Source organism: Schistocerca piceifrons, chromosome 1, assembly GCF_021461385.2.
Source record: "Schistocerca piceifrons isolate TAMUIC-IGC-003096 chromosome 1, iqSchPice1.1, whole genome shotgun sequence".
NCBI lineage: Eukaryota > Metazoa > Arthropoda > Insecta > Orthoptera > Acrididae > Schistocerca > Schistocerca piceifrons.
This window is the reverse complement of record NC_060138.1, coordinates 1,012,435,939-1,012,461,299: the sequence shown is the minus strand read 5'-3', so window position 1 is coordinate 1,012,461,299 and position 25,361 is coordinate 1,012,435,939. Positions and strand designations below refer to the sequence as shown.

General features: G+C 43.5%; 1 protein-coding gene across 2 annotated transcripts in view; it reads right to left on the bottom strand.

The window, feature by feature from the left end:
• Positions 1-25,361, bottom strand: part of LOC124800364 (parathyroid hormone/parathyroid hormone-related peptide receptor-like) — a 490,636-nt gene that overhangs the window by 448,925 nt on the left and 16,350 nt on the right. Inside the window, exon 1 of one of the 2 annotated variants that reach the window (XM_047263001.1) lies at positions 6,793-6,835. The exons of the other annotated variant lie outside the window; for it this stretch is intronic. Coding sequence (XP_047118957.1) covers positions 6,793-6,807 — 15 coding nt within the window. The 5' untranslated portion in view covers positions 6,808-6,835. Of the gene's footprint in view, positions 1-6,792; positions 6,836-25,361 lie in introns of those variants that run through there. 2 annotated transcript variants of the gene reach the window in all.

Here is a 25,361-nt window from a genome sequence, read left to right as displayed (position 1 = left end):
TAGGCTCAGTCAAAGGTAACGCAGGTGACAGACCGTTTTATTGGTAGAATACTGGAAAACGCAGACTACAAAATGAATTGCTCGAAAGTCACTCTTGCGGTCCTTGCTAGAATACTGTTCAAGTCTGTGGGTTCCATACCAAATAGGACTAATAGGAGACATTGGACGTATATGGAGAAGGCCAGCACGAATGGTCTCAAGTGACAGATTTCTTATGTGGGATGGTTCCATTAATAGATTTTATATGATGGCTCCAGAAATATACTACAACCTCCAGCATACAGGGCGTTCTGAAATTCCCGTTACAATCTTATAGAATTAGTAGATGGGAATGAACACGTAATATTTTGAATAGAAACCCAAATCTGGAAACGTCATCCAACGACCTTACAGAGGGTCAAAGCTATAGGCGCCAGCGCCTGTAAATGTACGTATATACAGGGTGATTCGCTGATGACGTTACAGACTCTCTACGATGATGGAGAAGGATAAATGTACCAATTTTAGGTAGGTGTCACTATAACTGAAACTAACGAGTCCAAAAATATAGGCAAAACTTGTTCTGATACATCTCACGCTGCAATACACGTTTCGGTACTATTGTTTCTATGATCGTAGTGAAGGCAACTTTCAGAGACGGTACTGTGGACCAATGCAAGCAAAAAGGTCTGTTAAACATGGACCTTAAAGTCGATAACTTCAGAGATACGAGGACATGTTCAACGGAGGAGATGTGTTTCACAGCAGGAATACTGAGAACAAGATTAGGGGCGTTCAAAGATTTTTTCCCGCGTTCTTTCCAGGAATGGAAAGGGAAAGGCCCTAATAACCAGTACAGTGGGACGTATCCTCTGCCATACTCTTCACAGTGGCTTACAGAGCGCAGATATAGTGATGTAGATGTACATGGAAATAGATGTTAGTAGAAATTACAACAGCACATGCAGAATACGACCCTAACAGAGTAAAGTCAATGGTAGGTGGCAGAAGTAAATACTTCAAATGATTTTCGTCGTATCAGAATAGGACAACATGCTACAGATTCCATCAGGTATTGTCGGGTACTGGTCGGGAGCACACCTCCATACGAAAGCGACTGTGGCAAAGGGGGTTTCCGCATTCATAGCTAATGTGTGTCACCAAATCAAGTCCATGTGACGTTACGTTTTAAACTTCCCTTCCTTTTTGTTAACAAAACCACGTCAACGCATAAGCATACACAAAACAGTCGTGGAAGCCCGATTTGATGAACTAGTTTCGCCTATGTCAAATTCGTTCATCCTGTTACTGATAGGATAAAACACTTTATCCTAGGTCGAATCGGTTTATCTTGGTTAGAATTTACATGCTTTAGGATAAACTGATACGTCCTAGTCTGAACTAATTTCAACTATTTTGTATCTTCTTTAAATTTTTCAAAGTAAGGGGAACAAAGGGCCGGCCGCGGTGGCCGAGCGGTTCTAGGCGCTTCAGTCCGGAACCGCGCGACTGCTACGGTCGCAGGTTCGAATCCTGCCTCGGGCATAGATGTGTGTGATGTCCTTACGTTGTTAAGGTTTAATTAGTTCTAAGTTCTAGGGGAGTGATGACCTCAGATTTTAAGTCCTATAGTGCTCAGAGCCATTTTTTTTGAATAAAGGAATAGAAATAAAATAGTCAATATGATTCATTAAATTTATTTGTTAACTAATCAGTAATTTCACATCTGTCCACAGAAATCACCTTATCTGCAATTTGCTTATTTTTGCAAGGTTTGCTCTGGTGGCATTTAGAACTGCAGAGTACTGTGTTATTCTTACAATTGCGTTTGATTGTTGTACAGTTTTTCATGCAACTGCATTTCACGAAGCCTTGCTCCGATACAACAGAATGTTTTGTGGCAGCAGTCCTTAAAGATATTTCAATATCCTGGTTAATATCTCCTACATCTAAAAACTTATGACTGCAGACGTCGAAATCAGTTCTAAAAAATAAAAAAGAAGTTAAAACAAATATATTTTAATATTTTATTACAAAAAATTGTGGAAAATTTTAATAAAATTATACCTGAAATAATGTTTTTGAAGTACGCCATGTTTGCTGCCAACTTTGTAGAGGCTCTCATCAGTCTTTTGAAGTACAGGGTGAGCACAATGTCTTGCCCTGATTATAAAAATTTCTAACAGAATAACCGTTTGACATAATAAGTTACATTTGATTACATAGGTTACTGTTACTAGGTTTTCTTTTTTACCACTGACGTTAGTAAACCTCAACATGTACTCGCTCGGAGAATGTCGAGGCTGTATTCCAGTCCCCGCCGTGTGTTTCGTAATATGTGTTCTGTCACAGTACCCACAGCAGCTTCTATCCTAGCCTTCAGTTCGTCGACGTCAGCAACTGGTGCGACGAAGACTCTGTCTTTGATATAGCCCCAGAAAGAAAAGTCAAAGGGCGTAATGTCTGGAGAGCGGGGTGGCCAGGGTGTTGGACCGTTCCTTCCAATCCAATCCAACTAACCTATGTAACGGCATCAAATGTAAATTATTATGTCAAACGATTAATCTGTAATAAACTGTTATAATCAGGACGAGACTTTGTGCTCACCCGTATTACTCCGATTATGTTTCGAACGTCACCTCTGCCTTTATCTACATCTGGAATAGGTATGATTACGTTGTCTCCAATGTCAGCTGGCGGATGGGATTGGTCAGAGGAAGCTTTCATTCTTTTAGTTTGTTTTTTTTAAATTTTCTGTCGCAATTTTCTATCATTTTGAATGTCGTTTGTATCAATTTTCACAATGTTATAATCATCACTGTCTTCGTACTGTTCAGTATTGCTGTCACCCGCGATTGCGTTCTTTAGATTATCTTCATCCTGAATATAATTTACGATTTCTTGAGGGAACGAGGAAGTGGAAAGTCCTACTCACGGTTCGATTTACAATAGTGCTTTGTAAGGTGATTGTTTTATGCCGGAGTGGTAAGCTCGATTTTTCATGAACTGGACATACCTTAATCCTTCCGACCACTTCGTCGAATTGTTGTCATTTAACCAAGAACTTATCGTATTTACAATGTCTTGGTTGGCACGTTCAACAGAATCCTGACTTTGGCTGTGCCTTGGTTTTACATGCAGAATTTTCAGTTCTGACCAAAGCTTTGCGAGTTCACTTACAACATTATTGACAGATTCTCTGCTATTACCAGATTGAAGAGTGAACGGCGCCCCTACAGTTAGGAGTATGTCATTCAAATGATAGGCTACTTCTTCAGCCCTCTTTGATGTTAACGCATGAAGGATTAAAAAAAATTGTGAGAGAGTCTTGGTAAACTAGAATGAATTTTAAATTCCCGTCTAGTTGTGTTTGGAAACCAATCAGATCGACTTGGCATCTGCTATTCATTTCTGAATGGGGAATTGCTTTGAAATTAGCCCTCTTTTGTTTTTTGTCATCTGTTGTTGACAAACATCACACATTGATAAACAGAGGCGTATCATTTCCTTTGTGATACTGGCATATTTTTTTGATGTCTCGGCTAACATGCTATCGCGGCCACCACGACCCACAGCTACATAAGCTGCGTCAATCACATCATAAAGTTCATCAGCTGGAACAAAGTATTTTATATTCCCTTCACACCGAGCAATGAGTTTTTTCACATTACGAATTTTCAAAACAACAAATCGTTTCAGTCTTCTTTTTTGTAATTATGTTCTTTTTTCCAACATTTCCGCCTCTTCTACTTGTTTAACCAAATCCGCATATTCGTCTACTGATAACACGTTATAACGAGAAGACTTTTTGTTTTCACTCTGCAAAATTTCTTCCAGAAACTTTTCTCTCCACAGCTTTTGATTGGCTTGTCTGCTACACGAAGGCTCATCCATGATGAAACGCCTCACAATAATTATACTAGGATTATAATAAAATCTTCTAAACGCAACCAGCAACTTAACACGCGCACTCGTCGATGCAAAATACCGTTCAAAACAAAGAATAGTGTAAGCGAAGAGCGGTTCAGAAGCGCGAGGGATTCCCCGTTCGTACAGGCAGCGACATGCGTTCCGACTAGGCAAAATTAGTTCAGACTAGGACGTACCAGTGTATCCTAAAGCTTGTAGATTCTAGCTAGGATAAACAGATTCGACCTAGGCTAGACTGTTTTATCCTAGCGGTAACAGGATGAACGAGTTTGGCCTGGGCGAAACTAGTTCATCCTAAATTAGGTTTGGCTTATATTATGAAACACGTAGTCACGACATAAAAAAGGCGATAACGCTGCGAATGTTGGGAAAACGACGCACGTATGTGGTAATTAATTTTGTCTCGAATGGCCTCGAGAACAGGAAATTTTCGTACAAACCCTGCACCAGGGAAGAGTGCCACTCGTCCTTGAAGCTGTTTATCGATTTTAAGGACACGGGATAGTGCAAAGAGGAAAATGGCAGTGTGCGACTCTGAGGCATGTTACAAACGAGGCCAGTAACTTTACCTTGTAGCCTCGCACAGATTAGCTTATCGCAGTTCCTCCATACGTATCTCCCAACACAGCCAGAGGGATTCGTTACAGTTCATCGCTACAAATTGTAGTGTTGTAATACATATTAGGCATTTTTTTTTGGTATATTAATCATCTATGGGCTTCGATAAACGGCAACGTACCAGAATTTTTATTCCTTCGATCAAGACAGTTCGTATGTACACTCCTGGAAATGGAAAAAAGAACACATTGACACCGGTGTGTCAGACCCACCATACTTGCTCCGGACACTGCGAGAGGGCTGTACAAGCAATGATCACACGCAGGGCACAGTGGACACACCAGGAACCGCTGTGTTGGCCGTCGAATGGCGCTAGCTGCGCAGCATTTGTGCACCGCCGCCGTCAGTGTCAGCCAGTTTGCCGTGGCATACGGAGCTCCATCGCAGTCTTTAACACTGGTAGCATGCCGCGACAGCGTGGACGTGAACCGTATGGGCAGTTGACGGACTTTGAGCGAGGGCGTATAGTGGGCATGCGGGAGGCCGGGTGGACGTACCGCCGAATTGCTAAACACGTGGGGCGTGAGGTCTCCAAAGTACATCGATGTTGTCGCCAGTGGTCGGCGGAAGGTGCACGTGCCCGTCGACCTGGGACCGGACCACAGCGACGCACGGATGCACGCCAAGACCGTAGGATCCTACGAAGTGCCGTAGGGGACCGCACCGCCACTTCCCAGCAAATTAGGGACACTGTTGCTCCTGGGGTATCGGCGAGGACCATTCGCAACCGTCTCCATGAAGCTGGGCTACAGTCCCGCACACCGTTAGGCCGTCTTCCGCTCACGCCCCAACATCGTGCAGCCCGCCTCCAGTGGTGTCGCGACAGGCGTGAATGGAGGGACGAATGGAGACGTGTCGTCTTCAGCGATGAGAGTCGCTTCTGCCTTGGTGCCAATGATGGTCGTATGCGTGTTTGGCGACGTGCAGGTGAGCGCCACAATCAGGACTGCATACGAACGACTGAGGCACACAGGGCCAACACCCGGCATCATGATGTGGGGAGCGATCTCCTACACTGGCCGTACACCACTGGTGATCGTCGAGGGGACACTGAATAGTGCACGGTACATCCAAACCGTCATCGAACCCATCGTTCTACCATTCCTAGACCGGCAAGGGAACTTGCTGTTCCAACAGGACAATGCACGTCCGCGTGTATCCCGTGCCACCCAACGTGCTCTAGAAGGTGTAAGTCAACTACCCTGGCCAGCAAGATCTCCGGATCTGTCCCCCATCGAGCATGTTTGGGACTAGATGAAGCGTCGTCTCACGCGGTCTGCACGTCCAGCACGAACGCTGGTCCAACTGAGGCGCCAGGTGGAAATGGCATGGCAAGCCGTTCCACAGGACTACATCCAGCATCTCTACGATCGTCTCCATGGGAGAATAGCAGCCTGCATTGCTGCGAAAGGTGGATATACACTGTACTAGTGCCGACATTGTGCATGCTCTGTTGCCTGTGTCTATGTGCCTGTGATTCTGTTAGTGTGATCATGTGATGTATCTGACCCCAGGCATGTGTCAATAAAGTTTCCCCTTCCTGGGACAATGAATTCACGGTGTTCTTATTTCAATTTCCAGGAGTGTATATTAGACCTATAAAGGATCGATAGTTCAACTGTTTTCAAGCAAAGCATTTGTATGAGAGTATCCGTGTTTTGCAATGCAAGTAAGCTGGGGACACTTGAATAGAAATGATTTGCAGTTAATTGGAAGATAAATTTGGAAATTTGTGGAAGTTCTCTGGGCCCAGACTGGTGAGGTCATCGGTTCCAAGCCTTACACACTACTTACTCTGACAACTTACGCTAAGGACAATACACATACCGATTCCCGATGGAGAACTCGAACCTCCGACCGCGGGAACCGCGCGAACCATTTCAAAGCGCCGAAGACCGCGCGGCTACCCCGCGCGGCCATTTGAAGAGAAATGCAAAGTGATTGCTTAATAATGTTACATACATTCAAGGATGATGGAGAAGAATATCTGCATCAGTTTTAGCTAAGAGACGCTCATTCGGAAAGGACCGAGACGAAAGATATAAGCGGAAATCTGCTTTAGTTCCGTCTTAGCATCCTGCTGCGCTCAAACTAAGGGCTCCAACTTCCGAATCATGACCGTGATGCACAGAATTTACTCTGAAAAATCCCCAATACCCTCAGGTAATTTCACCTTTTGATGTACAAGTAATGGCGCACTTAACTTGACTTCACAGAGATATTTTATTCAGATTCTGCGGTACAGTAATAATTTATTGCATTTACCTGCACAGGTTTCATAAGCTGCTACATCCACAACAGTTGGCCGAAACGGCGTCCACCAGCGTTAAAGCAGGCGTAACATCGGCGTACAGTCTTGTCGTATCTGTTGTAATATCACCGATGTTGCTTGAACAGTGTCCCTGTAGTGAGAATTTTTGCATGATCATCTTCAATCTCGACAGGCGTCTCATACACAAGAACTTTCACATGGCCCTACAAGAAGAAATCATGAGGGTTGAGACCAGGTGTATGTGTGTCCACGAAACAACACCTATATTGCCTATCCACTTTTCAGGGAATGTGCGATCTAAGTGTTTACGAACCCTCAGTTCAAAGTGAGATGGAGATGCATCACGTTGGAACCTCATCCCTTGATGAATAACAAGTGGGGTATGTTCCAGGAAGCTGAGTAGTATGCCTCTAATAAACACTGTGTACACTGATGCATTTAAGCAGAGAGGAAGAAGAAACGGGCCTAGTACGTATTCAGTGACTATGCCTGCCCACGCGTTGACTGATGATCTGTATTGATGACTCTTCACAAATGTAGCGTGGGGACTCTCGTCGGCCCAAAAATGACTGCTGCGACTATGTAGCATTCCGCCTGTGGTGAAATAGGCTTCATGAAATATAATAGCAGTCGCGCATACGAACAGCAAGGGAATGACGACAATGAAAATTTGTGCCGGACCGGGACTCCATCCCGAGTTTTCCGCTTCAAGCTAGCGGTCGTCTTAAACGTTTTGCCTATCTGCTCATGACTCACGGCCGGACTTGAACTTACATATTTCGTTGTTCCTGCGTCACAGTCTACACTCGTACACAGACTATGTAATTCTTGTAGAGAGGAGACTATTTTAGTTGGAACTCGTTGTCCGGTACCGCAGATAAATACGATGTTGCCATGCGTATGTTGTTAAGAACAACGATGCAATCTCCCTTCGGACATGCCTACATACAAAGCAGGCACTGCAATATCGTAGTTATCTGCCGATACCAGGCAGCGACTTCCAGTTAAAATGACCACCTTTGTACGGGAATTTCATAATGTGTGTACGAGCATAGGGTATGACTCAGGAACCACGACATAATGGAAGCTAGGGTCTGTCAGTGAGTCGCTCACGGTTAGCCGAAGCCGTTATGGCGACCGCTCGCCTACAGCAGGAAATCCGGGCTTGAGACACGATGCGGCACAAAAATTGACTGTCGTCATTCACTTATACAGGTGATAATTGCCCGTATTCGCAACTTCATGTACATTTCATGTACACTCATATTCATAAATTAAGGATAATGTTAATACATGGTGAAACAACGCTCTGGTGGGGGGTTTGCTGGTTTGAATCACCTCGGGGTATGACCATGCGGTGCATTTGACCTGTGGTCGTCGCACGGTAGCGCTGGCAGCAGTCCACATTTGCAGAGGCGTGTTGGTGCATGTCAGAGTACGGTGCAGCGAGTAAGTGTGCAGACGTTTTCAGACATGCTAATGGTGACTGTGTGTTGAAAATGGCTCAAAGAACACATATTGATGAATTTTAATAAACATTTTTTGGAACAGTGATCAAAGATTTTTAAAATTTTTCTTTTTAAAATTCAATCTTGATCACACTATGTATGTTACAAGAACATAGGTGACCGGTTACGGTCATGTCACAAGACCATCATCAGACCCATGGCATCCTTTGAAGATGGTAGGTGGAGCACTCTTCTCAGCTGCTGTCAACCAGTTGACATCACACTAGCTGAGAAGAGTGCTCCACCTACCATCTTCAAAGGACGCCATGGGTCTGATGATGGTCTTGTGCCATGACCGTAACCGGTCACCTATGTTCTTGTAACATACGTGATGTGATCAGGATTGAATTTTAAAAAGAAAAGAAAAACATATTGATGATGTTATGAGGGGTATAATACTAGGACGACTGGAGGCTGGTCAAACACAGAAGGTCGTAGCACGGGCCCCTCCGTGTGCCACAAAGTGTGATCTCAAGATTATGGCAACAATTCCAGCAGACAGGAAACGTGTCCAGGCGCTACAGCACAGGACGTCCACAGTGTTCAACACCACAAGAAGACCGATATCTCACCATCAGTGCCCACAGACGGCCACGGAGTACTGCAGGTAGCCTTGCTCGAGACCTCAACGCAGCCGTTGGAACAGTTGTCTCCAGACACACAGCCTACAGACGACTGATCAGATATGGTTTATTCGCCTGGAGACCTGCAAGCTGCATTCCACTGACCCCTGGTCACAGGAGAGCCCGTAAAGCCTGGTGTCAAGAACACAGTACATGGTCATTGGAACAGTGGTCCCAGGTTAGGATCACGGACGAGTCCAGGTATATTATGAACAGTGATTCCAGTCGGGTTTTCACCTGGTGTTAACCAGAAACCAGATACCAACCCTTTCATGTTCTTGAAATGGACCTGTATGGAGGTCGTGGTTTGACGGTGTGGGGTGGGATTATGATTGGTGCATGTACACCCCTGCACCTCTTTGACAGAAGAACTGTAACAGGTCAGGTGTATCGGGACGTCATTTTGCACCAATATGTCCGCCTTTCCTGGGGTGCAGTAGGTCCCACCTTCCTCCTGATGGATGATAACACACAGTCCCACCGAGCCGCCATCGTGGAGGAGTACCTTGAAACAGTAGACATCAGGCGAATGGAGCGGCCTGCCTGTTCTCCAGACCTAAACCCCATCGAGCACGTCTTGGATGCCATCAGGTCGAGCTATCGCTGCACGTCTTCAAACCTCTATGGCACTTCAGGAGCTCCGACAGGCACTGGTGCCAGAATGGGAGGCTATATCCCAGCAGCCGCTCGACCACCTGATCCAGGGTATGCCAATCCATTGTGCGGCATGTGTACGTGTGCATGGTGACGATATCCCATATTGATGTCGGGGTACGTGCGCAGGAAACAGTGGCGTTTAGTAGCACATGTGTTTCTGGACGGTTTTCTCAATTTATCACCAATACCGTGGACTTACAGATCTGTGTCGTGTGTGTTCCCAGTGTGCCTATGCTATTAGCTCCAGTTTTGTGTAGCGCCACGTTGTGTGGCACCACATTCTGCAATTATTCTTAATTTATGAGCATAAGTGTATTTCATAACGCTGTAGTAGCCGTCGCAGTGCCTGTTCCTTGGGAAATGGACGCATGTCTGTAAGAAGATTGCATCGTTCTGCTTCACAACACAGGCACTGCCATATCGAAACAGGCTTCATCTGTGGTACGTATATAGGCAATGGTAAGTATATGGGCGATGGTCCACCAGCTGGGACTAATGGATCCACGTTTCGTGCTGGCGTTCACCAATGCCTCACCGACACACAGAGGAATATCGGCATTCGAGTACTTCCGAAAGGGCAGAATGATTGATCTCCAGGTGGCGGGTCTGTCGTTCCGCGACACTGCGGTTGGGAACGCTGTTTCAGGAGTGGGGCGTATGTGGAACTAGTGGAGAGCAGACGGCCGACAGGGTAATGGACGATAAAAACTGACGAAAATATCAAATGACCGCAATCTTCTCCTTTTGGTCGTAAAGGACATAACAGCTTCGTCCAGTGTTGGCGCGACGTTAGAGGACTGCAGCCAGTGTGGTCATGTCTGTGTCGATGGATCGACGCCGTCTTCTGCAGGCTGGACTGGTGACATGCATGCCATTGCATCGGACTGCATTCACCAAAACCCACCAACACTGAGGATTGAAATGGGCACGTGAACATCGTTACTGGCATGTTGAGTGTCAAAATGCAGTGTTTTCGGATGAGTCCCATTTCAGCTTGTCCTATAGTGATGGGCCCATAAGCGTTTGATGTTGCTGTGGTGAACGCATCCAGGCGGAGTGTATTTTTGAGCATCATAGGGGACAAACGCTAAGAATGATGGTTTGGTGCACCATTGCCTCCTACACTATGTGATCAAAAGTATCCGGACACCTAACTGAAAATAACTTAACAAGTTCCTGGCGCCATCCATAGGTAATTCTGGAATTCAGTATGCTGTTATCCCACCCTTAGCCTAGGTGACAGCTTCCACTCTCGCAGTCATACGTTCAATCAGGTGCTGTAAGGTTTCTTGAGGAATGGCAGGCCATTCTTCACGGAGTGCTGCACTGAGGAGAGGAATCGGTGTCGGTCGGTGAGGCCTGGGACGAAGTCGGCGTCCAAAACATCCCAATTCTATAGGATTCAGGTCAGGACTCTGTGCAGGCCAGTTCACTGCAGGGATGATATTGTCGTGTAACTACTCCGCCACAGGCCGTGCATTATGAACAGGTGCTCGATCGTGTTAAAAGATACAATCGCCATCCCCGAATTACTCTTCAACAGTGGGAAGCTAGAAGTTCCTTAAAACACCAATGTACGCCTGTGCTGTGATAGTGCCACACAAAACAACAAGGGGTGCAAGCCCCCTCCATGAAAAATACGACCACACCATAACACCACCGCCTCCGAATTTTACTGTTGGCACTAGACACGTGGAAGATGACATTCACCGGGCAGTCGCAATACCCACACCCTGCTATCGGATCGCCACATTGTGTACCGTGATTCGTCACTCCACAAAACGTTTTCCCACTGTTCAATTGTCTAATGTTTACGCTCCTTACATCAAGCAAGGCGTCGTTTGGCATTTACCGGCGTGATGTGTGGCTTATATGAGCAGGCGCTCGACCATGAAATCCAAGTTTCCTCACTTCCCACTTAACTGTCAGAGTACTTGCAGTGGATCCTGATGCAGTTTGGAATTCCTGTGTGATGGTCTGGATAGATGCCTGCCTATTACAAATTATGACCCTCTAGACGTGTCGGCGGTCGCTGTCAGTTCAAATGGTTCAAATGGCTCTGAGCACTATGGGACTTAACTTCTGAGGTCATTAGTCCCCTAGAACTTAGAACTAGTTAAACCTAACTAACCTAAAGACATCACACACATCCATGCTCGAGGCAGGATTCGAACCTGCGACCGTAGCGGTCTCGCGGTTCCAGACTGCAGCGCCAGAACCGCACGGCCACTTCGGCCGGCGTCTCTGTCAGTCAACAGACGAGATCGGCCTGTACGCTTCTGTGCTGTACATATTCCTTCACGTTTCCACTTCACTATCACATCGGAAACAGTAGACCTAGGGATGTTTAGGAGTGTGGAAATCTCGCATACAGACGAATGACACAATTGACACCCAATCACCTGACCACGTTCGAAGTCCCTGAGTTTTGCAGAGCGCCCCATTCTTCTCTCTCACGATGTCTAATGTCTAATGAGGAGTACCTGGCAACAGGTGGCAGAACAATGCACCTAATATGAAACACGTATGTTTTTTTGGGGTGTCCGGATACTTTTGATCACATAGTGTGTCTCTTGAGGTCAATCTGAACCATTACCGCTACATCAGGGAGGTCTTACAGCCTGAGACACTGCGCCTCCTTCAGGCCGTTTTACTTGCCATATTTCAGTACAGCCAAAGCCCGACTTCAAGTGGCGAGGAAGTTGCAAGCCGTTTTCGGGAACGACGTGTACCTCTGCTTCCCTGGCCTGCCCGTTCGTCTGACATGTCGCCTGTGGACCATGAGTGGGATATGGTCAGTCGGCAACTTGTTCTTTCAGATCCTCCTGAGCCACATATGATGCATTGTGCGTTGAGGACGTGCCTACAGACCACTTACAGACACCACAGACACACTGCGTGTACTGGCCTGTAATGAAAATCATTTGTAGTGTCATGTCCCTAATTAGTTGAATAAATTTCATTGTTACCACATCTCTTGGTGTTCGTGTTTCCACACCGTAGTGTACATTACCAGGGTTACAACACAAAATAAAATACTTTTTATACCACAGTTGTAGGGCAATACGTTAGTAATGTTGCGGCATCAACTATAGGCCAAATCGCACAGCCAATCAATGGGGCGTGCAAGCGATCTGCTAGGTGCCGAAATCTGCCAGTACAGAAGTCGACTATTTCAGTGGGCTGTTTTTTCCACATGCCGTAGCACAACGCTGCACTGCCGCCTGCCATATTAGGATTAGAACTACTGAACTTTCTGTTTAATAAAAGTTTATTAGTCCTGACGGCAATGCAATTTACACCATATTCCGGGTAAAGTTTTGGTAAATGACAGGGGGCAGGTTCCTGTCAGAAGCAGTCGAGACCAGAGCATTTAAATATGCTCTACACTCAGCCGTTAGCAAGACTTGTTATGGGAATCACGAATTTTGCCGAGGCTGTGACAGTCCTCACGACAGCTACTAGTCCGATGTCGGGTTGAGCAGCTTTATCAGCTACGCAAAGCCGCTGGGCGATGGTCCGTCAGCTAGAACTAATGGCTCCAGGTCTCGTGCCGGCGTCACCAATTGGAGGCTACCTCTGGGTGTCATCTTCTGACACTCCAAGGGGCTCTTGGTTCAGTTTAGGGCGTTTACAAACCTGGGCGCTTGCTGGAGCAGAGTGTCAATAATTTTTATTCGAAATAAAAAGACATTTCAGTCGTACTGCAGACGCCAGTGATCGCTCATTTGGAAAACATTTTGTTACCTGGGGCCGACGGAACAGTTTCATAACGAATTTGGCGGTTTTTGACGATGTGATTTCCGCAGTGGTGGGAGCGAACCACAGCATCTCATATGACCTGCGGTGACCGCCAAAACCTCTAATTTCGTACCGAAATTGATGTAGTTGTGCTGGAAAAAAAGTTACTTTCAATTTTTATTTGCGTCCTGTATCCAAAATATAAAATTAGGACAGCACGTTGAATACTGGTAACGGCGAAAGCCGCTATTGCTCTTAAAATAGGGCACCGTCGCTTCCGTCATCCAATCTTCTTCAGTTGAGTTGTTTACTTCATTTTTAATTACGTCAAAGTCGACCACGTGTTCATTCTTGCATTGTAATGAGACCCTACATAAGATTAGAACTACTGAGCTTTCTGTTTTACAAGAGTTTATTAGCCCTCATGGCAATGCAATTTACACCATATTCGGGGTAAATTTTTGGTAAATTTTGTAAACCTGAAATACTGTAAATGAAAAAAGCTGATTTTTCAAATGTTTTCCCCTTACTTGAAATTCATTATTTGCCAGCATATTCATTGGAGTCAATTTTTATGGCGCTAAACACGCAGTCAGCGTAGCTACGAACAGTGCTGAAAGTTGCCTAGTATGTCTTAATACTGAGACATATACTATATGGTAATATTCTACAAGTTGACAAAAATAATGCAACCAACGTATTTAAATTTCAAAAACGCGCAGTGAGAATAATATGCAGCATAGTATCCACAGTTTTTTATCTAACTTCAGAAAACTGAAGGTTATGACTGTGCATTATCTAATGCATATCAAGAACAACTATTGTAGATAACAGCAGTACAGCAGCAGTATAACATGTGCCATAACTACACTCCTCAGTAAGTATCAAAACATTCGAATATGTTTTGTAAACAAATCATTTAAACTCTTCACTGCCATGCCTTAGTGTTTTAGGAAGTTACCAGATCTACAGTTAAAAAAAATTAAAGTTTTCCACTAGAACTGAGTACTTCTGAAGTTAATAAGTTTTCAACTGAGGCCAAAAAAATGGTGTGATTGCAATTTCCGTGCACGCTATAATTTCAAAACCAGATTGCTCCACTCCCTAAAACCAGTGCTCCCCACAGTTTCAAAAGAAAACATGACAGCTACTACGTAGTTATAATTTAGAAGTGAGTATATCTACCTGAACTGTGGCAACATGTGTACAGTCACCATCGCGATTTCGGCCTGTCGTGCCTTTCTTAAGTGACAGCTCACTACACAGTGATGATCGCTGTTTGTAAGGGGACACTGTCCTCGTTTCCAACATGTTTACGTAACTATGCATTCAATATACACAGTAAATCATAATTCTTCCTCACTTATACAGGGTGGAGAAAAATTGTGGCAAGAAATTTTAACCCTGGGTAGCTGATGCCAGGAAGAATCAAAATTACTAATGATGTGTATGTCGACAGCACCATTTTTAAACTACGGAAACCTGGCACCCGGCGCTCCGATTGGCCGTGGGATTGCCCTGTTGCTGTTCGTCAGTTGACGGGCAGCGCTATGGTTTTTGGTTCACACATACAAACGCGCCCCCCCTCCTGCCCCCCCCCCCCCCCCCCCCCACTGCCACAACGTGATACGCACACGTGTCGAATAGGTCTGTCTTGCTGTTTGTCTCCACCTCACTTCAGACGCATTCACACGTAAGCTTCGTTTCGGAGCATACACACGTCACCTGCGATTTAGTCATACAGTAAACATGGCGGCACAGTATTCTTTTGAAGAACAACGAGATATGGTTTATGTTTATGGACTAGCCGACGGTAATGCGCATGAAGGTTGGCGGTTGTATGGAAAACGGTACCCAGCAAGACGCCACCCACACCCGTTTACAGCAATTCAGCGGCTACTTGATGAAACAGGCTCTTTAGCGGGATATCATGGTGATGTTGGAAGACCTCGAACACGACGGGATGATGCATTTGAACAGATTGCTCTCGAGTGCTTCGAGGAAGCACCTACGACAAGTACTCGAGCTGTTGGACACAACGTGGGGGTAACTCATCAGTTAGACTGGCATGTTTTGAGGGATGACGACCAGCATCCATTTAGTTTCCACCCTGACCAAGACCTAAATCCCACGGCGAACTATGAACACAGGCTAGGGTTTTGCTGGTGGTTTCTGTGACGTGTTGCACGAGATACCTACTTTGCTGCCATTGTGTTGTTCACCAACGAGCGCAATCCCCATCGGGATGGCCTTTACAACACTTGAAACGTTAATTAGTGGGCAAGGGGAAACCCTCAGGTCACGTACGTCCATGGACACCAGGAACGATTTTCGCTCATCTTTTTGGCAGGCATTGTGGATGACCATCTCAATGGGCCGGTCCATCCACCTCCTCGACTTTCTGCGGCAAATTACCTTCACCTTTTGCAAGAAACTCTACCTGGCCTGCTGGAAGATGTCCCCCGGACATATTGCTACGCATGTGATTTCAGCATGATGAGGTGCCCACTCATAATAGTCGTGCTGTGCGCGGATCTTTAAATGTACTCTTCGACGGCCGGGTCATTGGTAGAGGTTTTTGTAGCACATGGCCCCCGCGCGATCACCAGATCTCGCGCGACCAGGCTTTTTCCTGTGGGGATTCTTCAAGGTTCTAGTTCACCCACCCAGACGTAAACCACCTAGAAATGAATAGCAATTAATGGATCGCATTCAACATGTCGCCAATCACATCAGGGCAATGCCAGGAATCTTTGAAAGAGTTTGGCGGAACACCTTTCGACTTTACCAAGCTTGTGTCGCGTCACAGGGTGCCAGTTCGAGCACCTGCTTTAAGTAAACAATATCCTAGCTAGAAAAGAGGCCCTTTTCGGGACCGAAACTATTTGTAAAACACTTTCTGTACGTGAACTGACAGCTGTTGGCGGATTTGTTCTCGGTACGTCTTATCATGAAACTGTAATGGATGTGTCGAGACCTCGGAGGATTCGCCCCCAGAGTGGAAGGCTGGCGCGCTGCCACCGAGCGTGCGGGTCGCCTTCGATACATCGCGATCTCCATCAGGCAAAGCATTAGCGGTCATGCGTTGTCCACAACATCCGACAACAGGGCAATGCCGCGGCCAATCGGACCGCTTGGCGCCAAGTTTCCGTGGTTTACAAATTGTGCGTTGTTGACCTACACAACATTAGTAATTTTGGTTCTTACTGGCATCAGCTATCCAGGGCTAAAATTTTCGTGACACAGTTTTTCTCCACCCTGTATAGAGGGGTCCAGTAAAATGTAGACACTCTTTGACAATAACATTTTTGCAACAAAATGACAAAGGGTAATGCTTGTTTCCCAACAGTTCCTGCAGAAGTGACGTGATTTTGAAGTCACGCACAATGTCGACGACCGCATGATCGGGTATCGACTTCGTGACAAGGAAGAATATGAATACTACTGCTCTTCGATTCACTCGCAGCAATTCAAGTTGCCGTGTTAGGTTTCTGCCTAAACACACACTCGGCAGGCGTCACATATTCGGAAATAAAGAGCCAAATTTTATGTGGAGGAAGAACATGAATTTTATTGTTGCTCGTTTCAGTCGCAGCAATTTAAGCTGTCCTCTTACGTTCCTGTCTAGCCAAGTACTCTGAAATAGCTATCTATTTATTTCGTCCTTTGTTCTCATAACATACTGAATGTAAATAACATCCAGTATTGCAGAACATTCTTTCGTAAGAAAGTAAAAGAACGTGTTAACAATGCTAACAGAAAAAAAATTGGATATATCGGGATGTGAGCCGACAACTTTCGATTCCACCAACCACGACTTTATTTATTAGGCTCGCACTTAATCTGGCGATGTTTAACTCCGGTCTTTGTTATCATATTCTATCTTTAAGGCTTGTATCGCTGATGTGTTAATAAGTTATATTTAATGACGCGCAGGAAATCTTGTGAGAGGCCCGTATGGAATGCTAATGAAAGTCGATTGCCGATAATGCGGTCGTCGATATTGTATGTGACGTCAAAATGACGTCAAGTTTGCAGGAATTGTAGTGAAACGAGGGTTACCCATGACATATTGTTGCAATTTTGGGCGGCAGCGTAGTTCTCTGTTTTCTCGACAGAGCCTGGCGTGCGTTTTCCAGCAGAAAACAGTGCAGCAGTCAATGAAATAAGTTCGTCGTTTAAGCAACGCAGGGCCAAACTGAAGTGGTACTGGAAGTACGAAAATCGATGGAGGTACAACGACAATCAGTATGTACAACAATTTATCATATTAGGGATAAATATGAAGCTGGCGGTACGGTTCAGGACGTGCATAAGAGAACGTCTGCAACATTTTACTAAGTCACCTCAAAAATCCGTGAACCAGGGTGCCCGGAAACCGTGTGCGGCGGCACGGTTCCTTTCGTCCTTTTTACCAGCTCATACTACACGCCACCGTACCATTGAAAGGCTGGGCTCCGACTATTAGACTGCTGTAAGCATTCTATATCCTCAAGAGAAAAGAAGCGCGAAGAATACTCCGTTCCCATTGTTCATTTTCTTTAGGTCGATAGAACTGTGAACTGTGAACCCGTTGCAGCAGATCGCCGGTAGGAAAGCCGAGCAGAAACCTACCGTACTGCAACGCGCACCAGACTGCATACAACGTAACTATTCTAAGAATTTGGAAAAGGTCTTGATTTTGAATGAAAGATGAAAATATTGGCAAAACTTCGGTATATTCTGAAGTCAAGAATTACACGTTCGTTGCCAAGCCCATGCTAATCCCAGCACAGTCAAGCAAAAACCCTTTCATTCACGTTAGCGTATTTCCCGAAATCTGAATAGCTAGTAAGCTTTGATTGTTTTTAAATGAAACTGCTCGCCATATTATTAAGTTTATCAGTGTCTAATGCACTCAAGTTTTTAGTCACTTATCTGCTCAGTATGCCACTCGGAATTACTGTCTTTTCTTATATACAAATTTACTTAATAAATCAGTACTTTCTAAAAAATCGCAACAGAATAAATATGCCTTCACTTTAAAGCACTTTTGAGACATATAGCACAACTAAAACCGACAAACTATAACTTCATTCGGAGCTCATACTACACGCCACCGTACCATTGAAAGGCTGGGCTCCGACTATTAGACTGCTGTAAGCATTTTATATCCTCAAGAGAAAAGAAGCGCGAAGAATACTCCGTTCTCATTGGTCATTTTCTTTAGGTCGATAGAAAAACAGTATACTCGCACATTAGTCCGCGCTTTTGGTGACTAACCAATCAACACATAACACACTTTCGAACTGTACTTTTGCCCGCAATAAATATTTAACATTCTGATATTTTGTTTACACTTTACGTTATTAACTATTTTCATTTACACTCGAATTATTTTCCTTTTATCATAACCTTACTTAACATATGATGATACGAAATTCCCCGTCGTCTGCGTGCAGACTGTCTTAAAAATTTCTCACGCTAGTTCGTACAGCGTTTATCAGTAGAAACATGATCTACAATTTACTTTAGACAACATTCATGCGTCATTCACACTACTAAAACCATATACAAAACTGTACAAAGATAAATAAACAAGAAATTCTTCAAGAAAAACAGAACAATTCACAAAAACATTCTCTTGACCTGCCTCTTGAATGTCTCTGAGCACTACTGGACTCTGGTGGAAGAAACTTCTATGTACTCGACTGAACCCGCTTTAGACCTTCTATCGCTGTGCACGCATGAGTCATTCTCCCAATACACAGGCTCTAGACAGGAGCGATAAAAGGCGTCACGCCTCACGTTGTAAGCTGATCAAGCCCAGGACGAATTCTGAAGGTTACAAAGTGGAAAGTGTACTTTCCAAGCTCGTTGCACGCTATGAACGAGGATGACTCGGATCTAAGGATGGAGTACTGCAATTGGTTTGAATGCAAGCTTCGTGAGAATGAACGGTTTTCAGGGATGGTTATCTGGTCTAACGAGGCACAATTCAAACTGAACGGTACAGTAAACCTCCACTACTGGGTGTACTGGGCTCCTGAAAATCCTCACGTTCACATGGACAAACAAGTTAACCTACCAGGTGTTAATATGTTGTGTGGTGTGTCATCGTTTGAGTGGCCCATTCTTCTTTGAAGGTACCGTAACTGTTGAGGTGTACGACTATTTTCATATGCTGCAAATATCGATTTTACCTGCCATCTGAGATGTGTTGGGAACTGAAAGATTTTACCTACAACAAGATGGCGCTCCACCTCATTACCGCAGAGACGTCAGAACCTACTTAAATGAAGATCTTCCAGGACCATGGATAGGTCGAAGAGGAGCTGTTGAGTACTCACCACGGTCTCTAGACCTTACATCTCTTGACTTCTACCAATGGGTGGCCTTGCAAAATAAGTTTATTAACAGAAGCCAGCTGCACTGAACACCTAAGCAAACCATCGAGGCGTCCTGTGCAGCTATCACACCGGCAACAATGACTGCCGTAGTTCCGTCAACAGCCCAGAGGGGACGACGCTGTTTGGCCGCTAATGGGGTCGCTTTGAACACATAAAGTAACATTCTCCCCGTGCAAGAACTATAACAGAAATCTTCAAATGTATGTGAAATCTTGTGGGACTTAACTGCTAAGGTCATCAGTCCCTAAGCTTACACACTACTTAACCTAAATTATCCTAAGGACAAACACACACACCCATGCTCGAGGGAGGACTCGTACCTCCGCCGGGACCGGCTGCACAGTCCAAGACTGCAGCGCCCAAGACCGCTCGGCTAATCCCACACGGCAAGAACTGTAAGTCATTTTGTTCCATAACTATTGACTATCAAAGAGTGTTTTCATTTTTCTGGACCCCTCTGTATCAGAACGTGGCACTTCGTGTAGTGATTTCTGTACAGTTCATGTCATCAGTGCACTTAGTTTTTACTCAGCGTCCAGCAGGAGTAGCGCCTGATAACGATCGCGCATTGAGACCCTTCACTGTCATCTGTCACTTGAGAATGGCATAACAGGTCGAAATAGCGATGATAAATGCATTTAATTATACTACGAGAAGAAAATATTGCCATTTGTCTATTTTTTCTTATTGTTACGGAGGAGGTGCTAACATGCAGGTTTTGAATCACCTTCCTCTCTGTCTCGTCTGTTCATGTAAACTTGAATGTACTTACTATCTATGCTAGCGTGTAGGCTGCAGGCGGAATTCAAAATTCCGTGGTAACCTATAGCTTTGCCGCCGGCTTATTAAAGGGACAGGATCTCGAGTTGGCTGTTTATCAATCGATTGGCCATGTTTGCTCTCTCAACTCGACATTATTGCAATGGTTACTTACTCTTTTATTCGATAATAATCACAGCAGATTATTTAATTTCCGTCACACTCGCAATTTAATATAGGCGATTACTTCTTTTGGCCATGGAGTACTATGCATTCTGTTGACACACCAGAACGTGTAGTCTATTACGAATATGACTTTAGGTATTCGTCTCATACATCACAAGAAACGTAGACGTGATTCTGATAATAGCTGTGGTGCATTTTCATGATATATAATAGTCGGGATTTCGAACAGCCCGTTAGACTACTTGGAGTAGAGAATGAAACGTTCAATAAATTGAATTTGGCTCTAAACTACGTACAACTTGACTAAACATGTTTAACGATACAGGAACCATCTTGTAAACATAGTGAAACATGTATGTAACGCAGCAGCGATGGCGAGGCATTGCAGCATCTCTGACCAGAGGGTCTGCGCTTGAGCGCGCGAGTGTTGCGAGCAGTTCGCTAGTTGTCGCTATGCAGAGCAGTACTCTGTCTGTAGTCGTGACAGTTGGTAGCTCGGTTTAGTTGCGAGCGGTCGGTCAGTAGTAGCAGCCCAGTGCGGTTGTGTGATGTAGGCGGTCGGCAACACTGGTCAAGATGCTGAATGAGGTATACTGTGAATTAATATAATCATTAGATAATGTAAAAATTTATTTATTGTCATTATTCTCCAACAAGTGCCCCAATAATAATTTTTATTTCAAAAGCATTTTTTCAAAAATTTAATTTTTATTGAACTAAAAATTTCGTTGCACTTCCCATTTCATTCCACTTCTTTTAAAGAAAATTTTCAGTAAAATCACAGAAAAAAGGAATATTATTATTTGCAATGCAGTTCCTCCAAGCCGTGCGCAAAATTAAGAGCAGAAATTTGACATCCAGTTTCTGAGGTAAGACTTTAATTCTGATTGTTTTACACAGGGCCAAAGACCGATATTTCGGTTTAATTGAATTTTCTTATCACTGAATGGACTTTAATTTTTTGTGAGGAATTTATATTTGAGTCAGATTGCGAATTTCACATTTTTGTTGCCGTTATCAGTACATGTCATTGTGGGCAGGTTACGCTTAGAGCAATGTCCATTAGCATTCATAATTAAATATTGTCATTTTTTTTCCTTTTAAATTTTTGTGGGGAGGTTACATTTGGCGACACCCAGTCCAGGATCGAATTTCGTTGAGAATCTTTTGAACAACAGTCAGATATCTGCTCTTGTTTGCTTAGATATAATTAGGATTTGGCGCAACGCTTTTACTCATTTTGTGACTTTCTTTCTACAGGTCAACGGCAATTCGTTGCTCTGTTGTATTTGTGTGTTGTTTTTGCATTGTGCTTATTGTTTTGTGAATATTTGTGACTACTGTAAAAATGCCGCGAAAGACTGTGAATAGTGTATCGCGAGGTATTATGAATGAAATTACCGACTCAAACAACTTTACCGATAGGACATGTGACACGCAGTGTAATGATGACAATCCTGCGTTCACTAACAATCAGTGCATTCCAACCACTAGTGATGACTTTTACCCTGATAATGAACAAACGAACTCAATTGTCTCGTCTGTTAATTGGACGACAATTGATGACGCAGAACGCTCTATTGTAATGAGCGCTGCCGAGCTTAACACACCCGATTTGGAAAATTCAAGTAACGTACAGACAAATTTGTCTAGTGAAAATGAACAGTGTACTGAAAGTAGGACGGATTTATTTAATTCCGAAATAATGTCTGACAGTGTACATCCGACTGACAAACTTTTTTCTAAATCTCAGAATAACCAAATGGTTACAGTAAGCGAGAAAGTTCCAGATCCACTATTGAACAGCACAGAGAATAGAAATGCTAATTTTGAATCGGATCCAATTGTGGCATTTTTGCGGCAAAATTTCAAACAGTTTAATGAAAAATTTAATAAAAATGACGAAAATTTCAAACAACTTAGCGAACAGGTCAGACAACAGAGGGAAGATAACAAACAAGATAACGAAAATCTCAAACAACAATTTAGTAAACAGAACGAAAATTTTAGACAACTTAATGACCAGGTCAAACAACAAAGTGAAGATTTTAGACAACTTAGGGAAGATAACAAACACTTAAATGAAAAACTTGACAATAATAACGAAAAACTCAAACAATACTTAAATGAAAAATTAGACGACAATTCCAGACAGCTTGGTGAACAAATTAGAGCCGTTGCCGCGCAGTGCCATGACACTAAGGAACAGTTGCGCGTGGAAATTGAGGCTTGTTCACGAAAAAATAGCGAAGAAATTAAGTCTGTTGCGCAAGAATTAAGGGAAATGCAAACAGCCGCAACAGAAACACTCAGAGACGAAATTAGCGGAGTCGCTAAACAGTGCTCTGAAAAAGCTACACAACTACGGGACGAGTTTAAAGCAATGACAGCAGAACTTTCGCGCACAATGGACACAAAGATAGACGCGAAATTCGAACAGCAGAATATTCAGATCAACGAGCGCTTTAATCAGCACATACAGAACAGTGATACGCGTTTCCGCAAATTTATTCAGGATCAAAATAAAGTCAAACGTCAGGTTATGGAAACTATCACTGCACAAAGACAAGAGGACAAACGTAAAATGTTCGCGAAAGCGAAGACGTATGTAGACAATAATATTACTACAGTGTCCGACAAAATTAATACCATAGAACAGTTGAACGCGGAATTACGGGATGAAATTTCTGATCTTAAATTAAAAACAGATACACACACAGTAATTATTCAAACAGTGACAGACAGATTTGAACAATTAGATCTAACACAGGATTGCGATGTCATCAAAGCTGATGTTAAAAAACAGAGCGAAACTACGCGTAAGTTGCAAAAACAGATTAATGCGTCTGATTCTAAAACCGATGATCAGGTTAAAATACTGACTGAAAAATGTGATGAATTGGCCAGTCGTATTGATGTTATCGAAAATACTAATGACAATAAATCAGACGATACTGCACCGGTTTCATTTAACCAAACACCTGAATTTCAAAATTTACAGCAGACAATTAATGAGATCGATTCGTCCAATAACACGTTGCGTAGAAAGTTATCGAGTTTACAGCAAGAGGTAACAGAAATGAAAAGTATTTCAGTTAATAACGCATCACAGCAGACGCCACTTTGCGAACATTTATCTGACTCACGCAGCGTGTATAATGTGAGCAATTTACAGCAACTACGCGACTTAAAATCTGAAAAGCTACGTAACTTGAAGTACGGAATGACACAGACAAACAAATTCACACACAAACCTGAACGTGTTATCAAATTCAGTGACGAGAACGTTGATTATAAGGAATTTGCATTTGTGAGAAAATATAAGGAATTTAATAATGGCAGAACACAGATACATGATTTGCATTATATACAACAATTTATTTTTGTACTTTCACCGCTATTACCTGTAATGGAGAAACTAGCTTTGAACCTGAGGCGACAATTTGCTATTGTATTTTCATCAGCATTACGTTTTATGCAGAAACTGGAATTAGCAAGAATACAGCGATTTACTTTTGGAATTTTACCGCTATTGCTTGCAACGCAAAAGCTAAAATTTATTTGCAGTGCGTAAATGACCTCAGGGGATTCATTACGCTTTAATGAATATGTGCCGTAGCGAGCATAGGGCCCCGAGCTGTAGTAGTGCTGTTTCATCTTTAGTTTTCTGCACTGCTGCCTTTTTCTTCTACTATCCTTTATATCTATCCAAACTGCTCTTTAACTATTGCTCTACCTAGTATTAAGAAACATGTAATGAAAACCGGATATGACAAATTTTACCGAATGTGACAATTTTCAGTAGGCACTCCCGTAATGGCAACTACCGCCGTAATTTTAATAACAGATAAAATCGTAATCATCAGTATGTGTAAAATTATCAGCAATAGAAACCATATTTTTGTAACAATAGATGTTTTTCACCACAACAGCATGAAAGTCAGCCGCTTAGCATACGTAACCAACAATGCAGTCTACAAGGTCAACCAAACTTTAATGTTTCGCCGCGTGCACGTATAGTCTCAGTAACGCAGTAACGCATGGCAGCAAAGAAATAACTACGTACAGACAACACACTATTTCAACTCGCATCGCAATGCGCCGTATAGAAATTACTATCATGACAGACGTAAAAATAACGAGCACAATTTTCAGCGTACATTTAATAACAGTCGATCTTATGAGCAGCAACAACATCAGCAACAACAAATAATCATGAATGAAACAGACAATAGGTGTCATCGATAGCGTAATACGTCAGTAAGAAATAACAGAGCAGTTCAAATAGTCGATATGCCACAACATCCTCCCGTAAATAATAACACGTACGATAGATTTTAACCAGATACAGCACAGATTGCATATTACAGTAACGCAAACATTACTTTTAACACGCAGAATTTTGTTCACGAGAATGTTATTTGAAACATGCTTTGTTGAATGCTCCACTTTTATCGCACCCAGATCTTACCAGAAATTTTTCCATTGCCACCGACAATTCCAACACCGCTTTAGGCGTACATATTTTCCAGGAAATTGAAGAAGATGGGTCTACAGTAATCAAAAACATCGCATTTGCAGGTCGCATTTTGTCACCTGCTGAATGAAATTACTCCGTTACAGAATTGGAAACATTATGTGTTGTATGGGCTTTTACGAGATTTCGGCACTTTCTTTATGGCAGACATACCACCGTTTA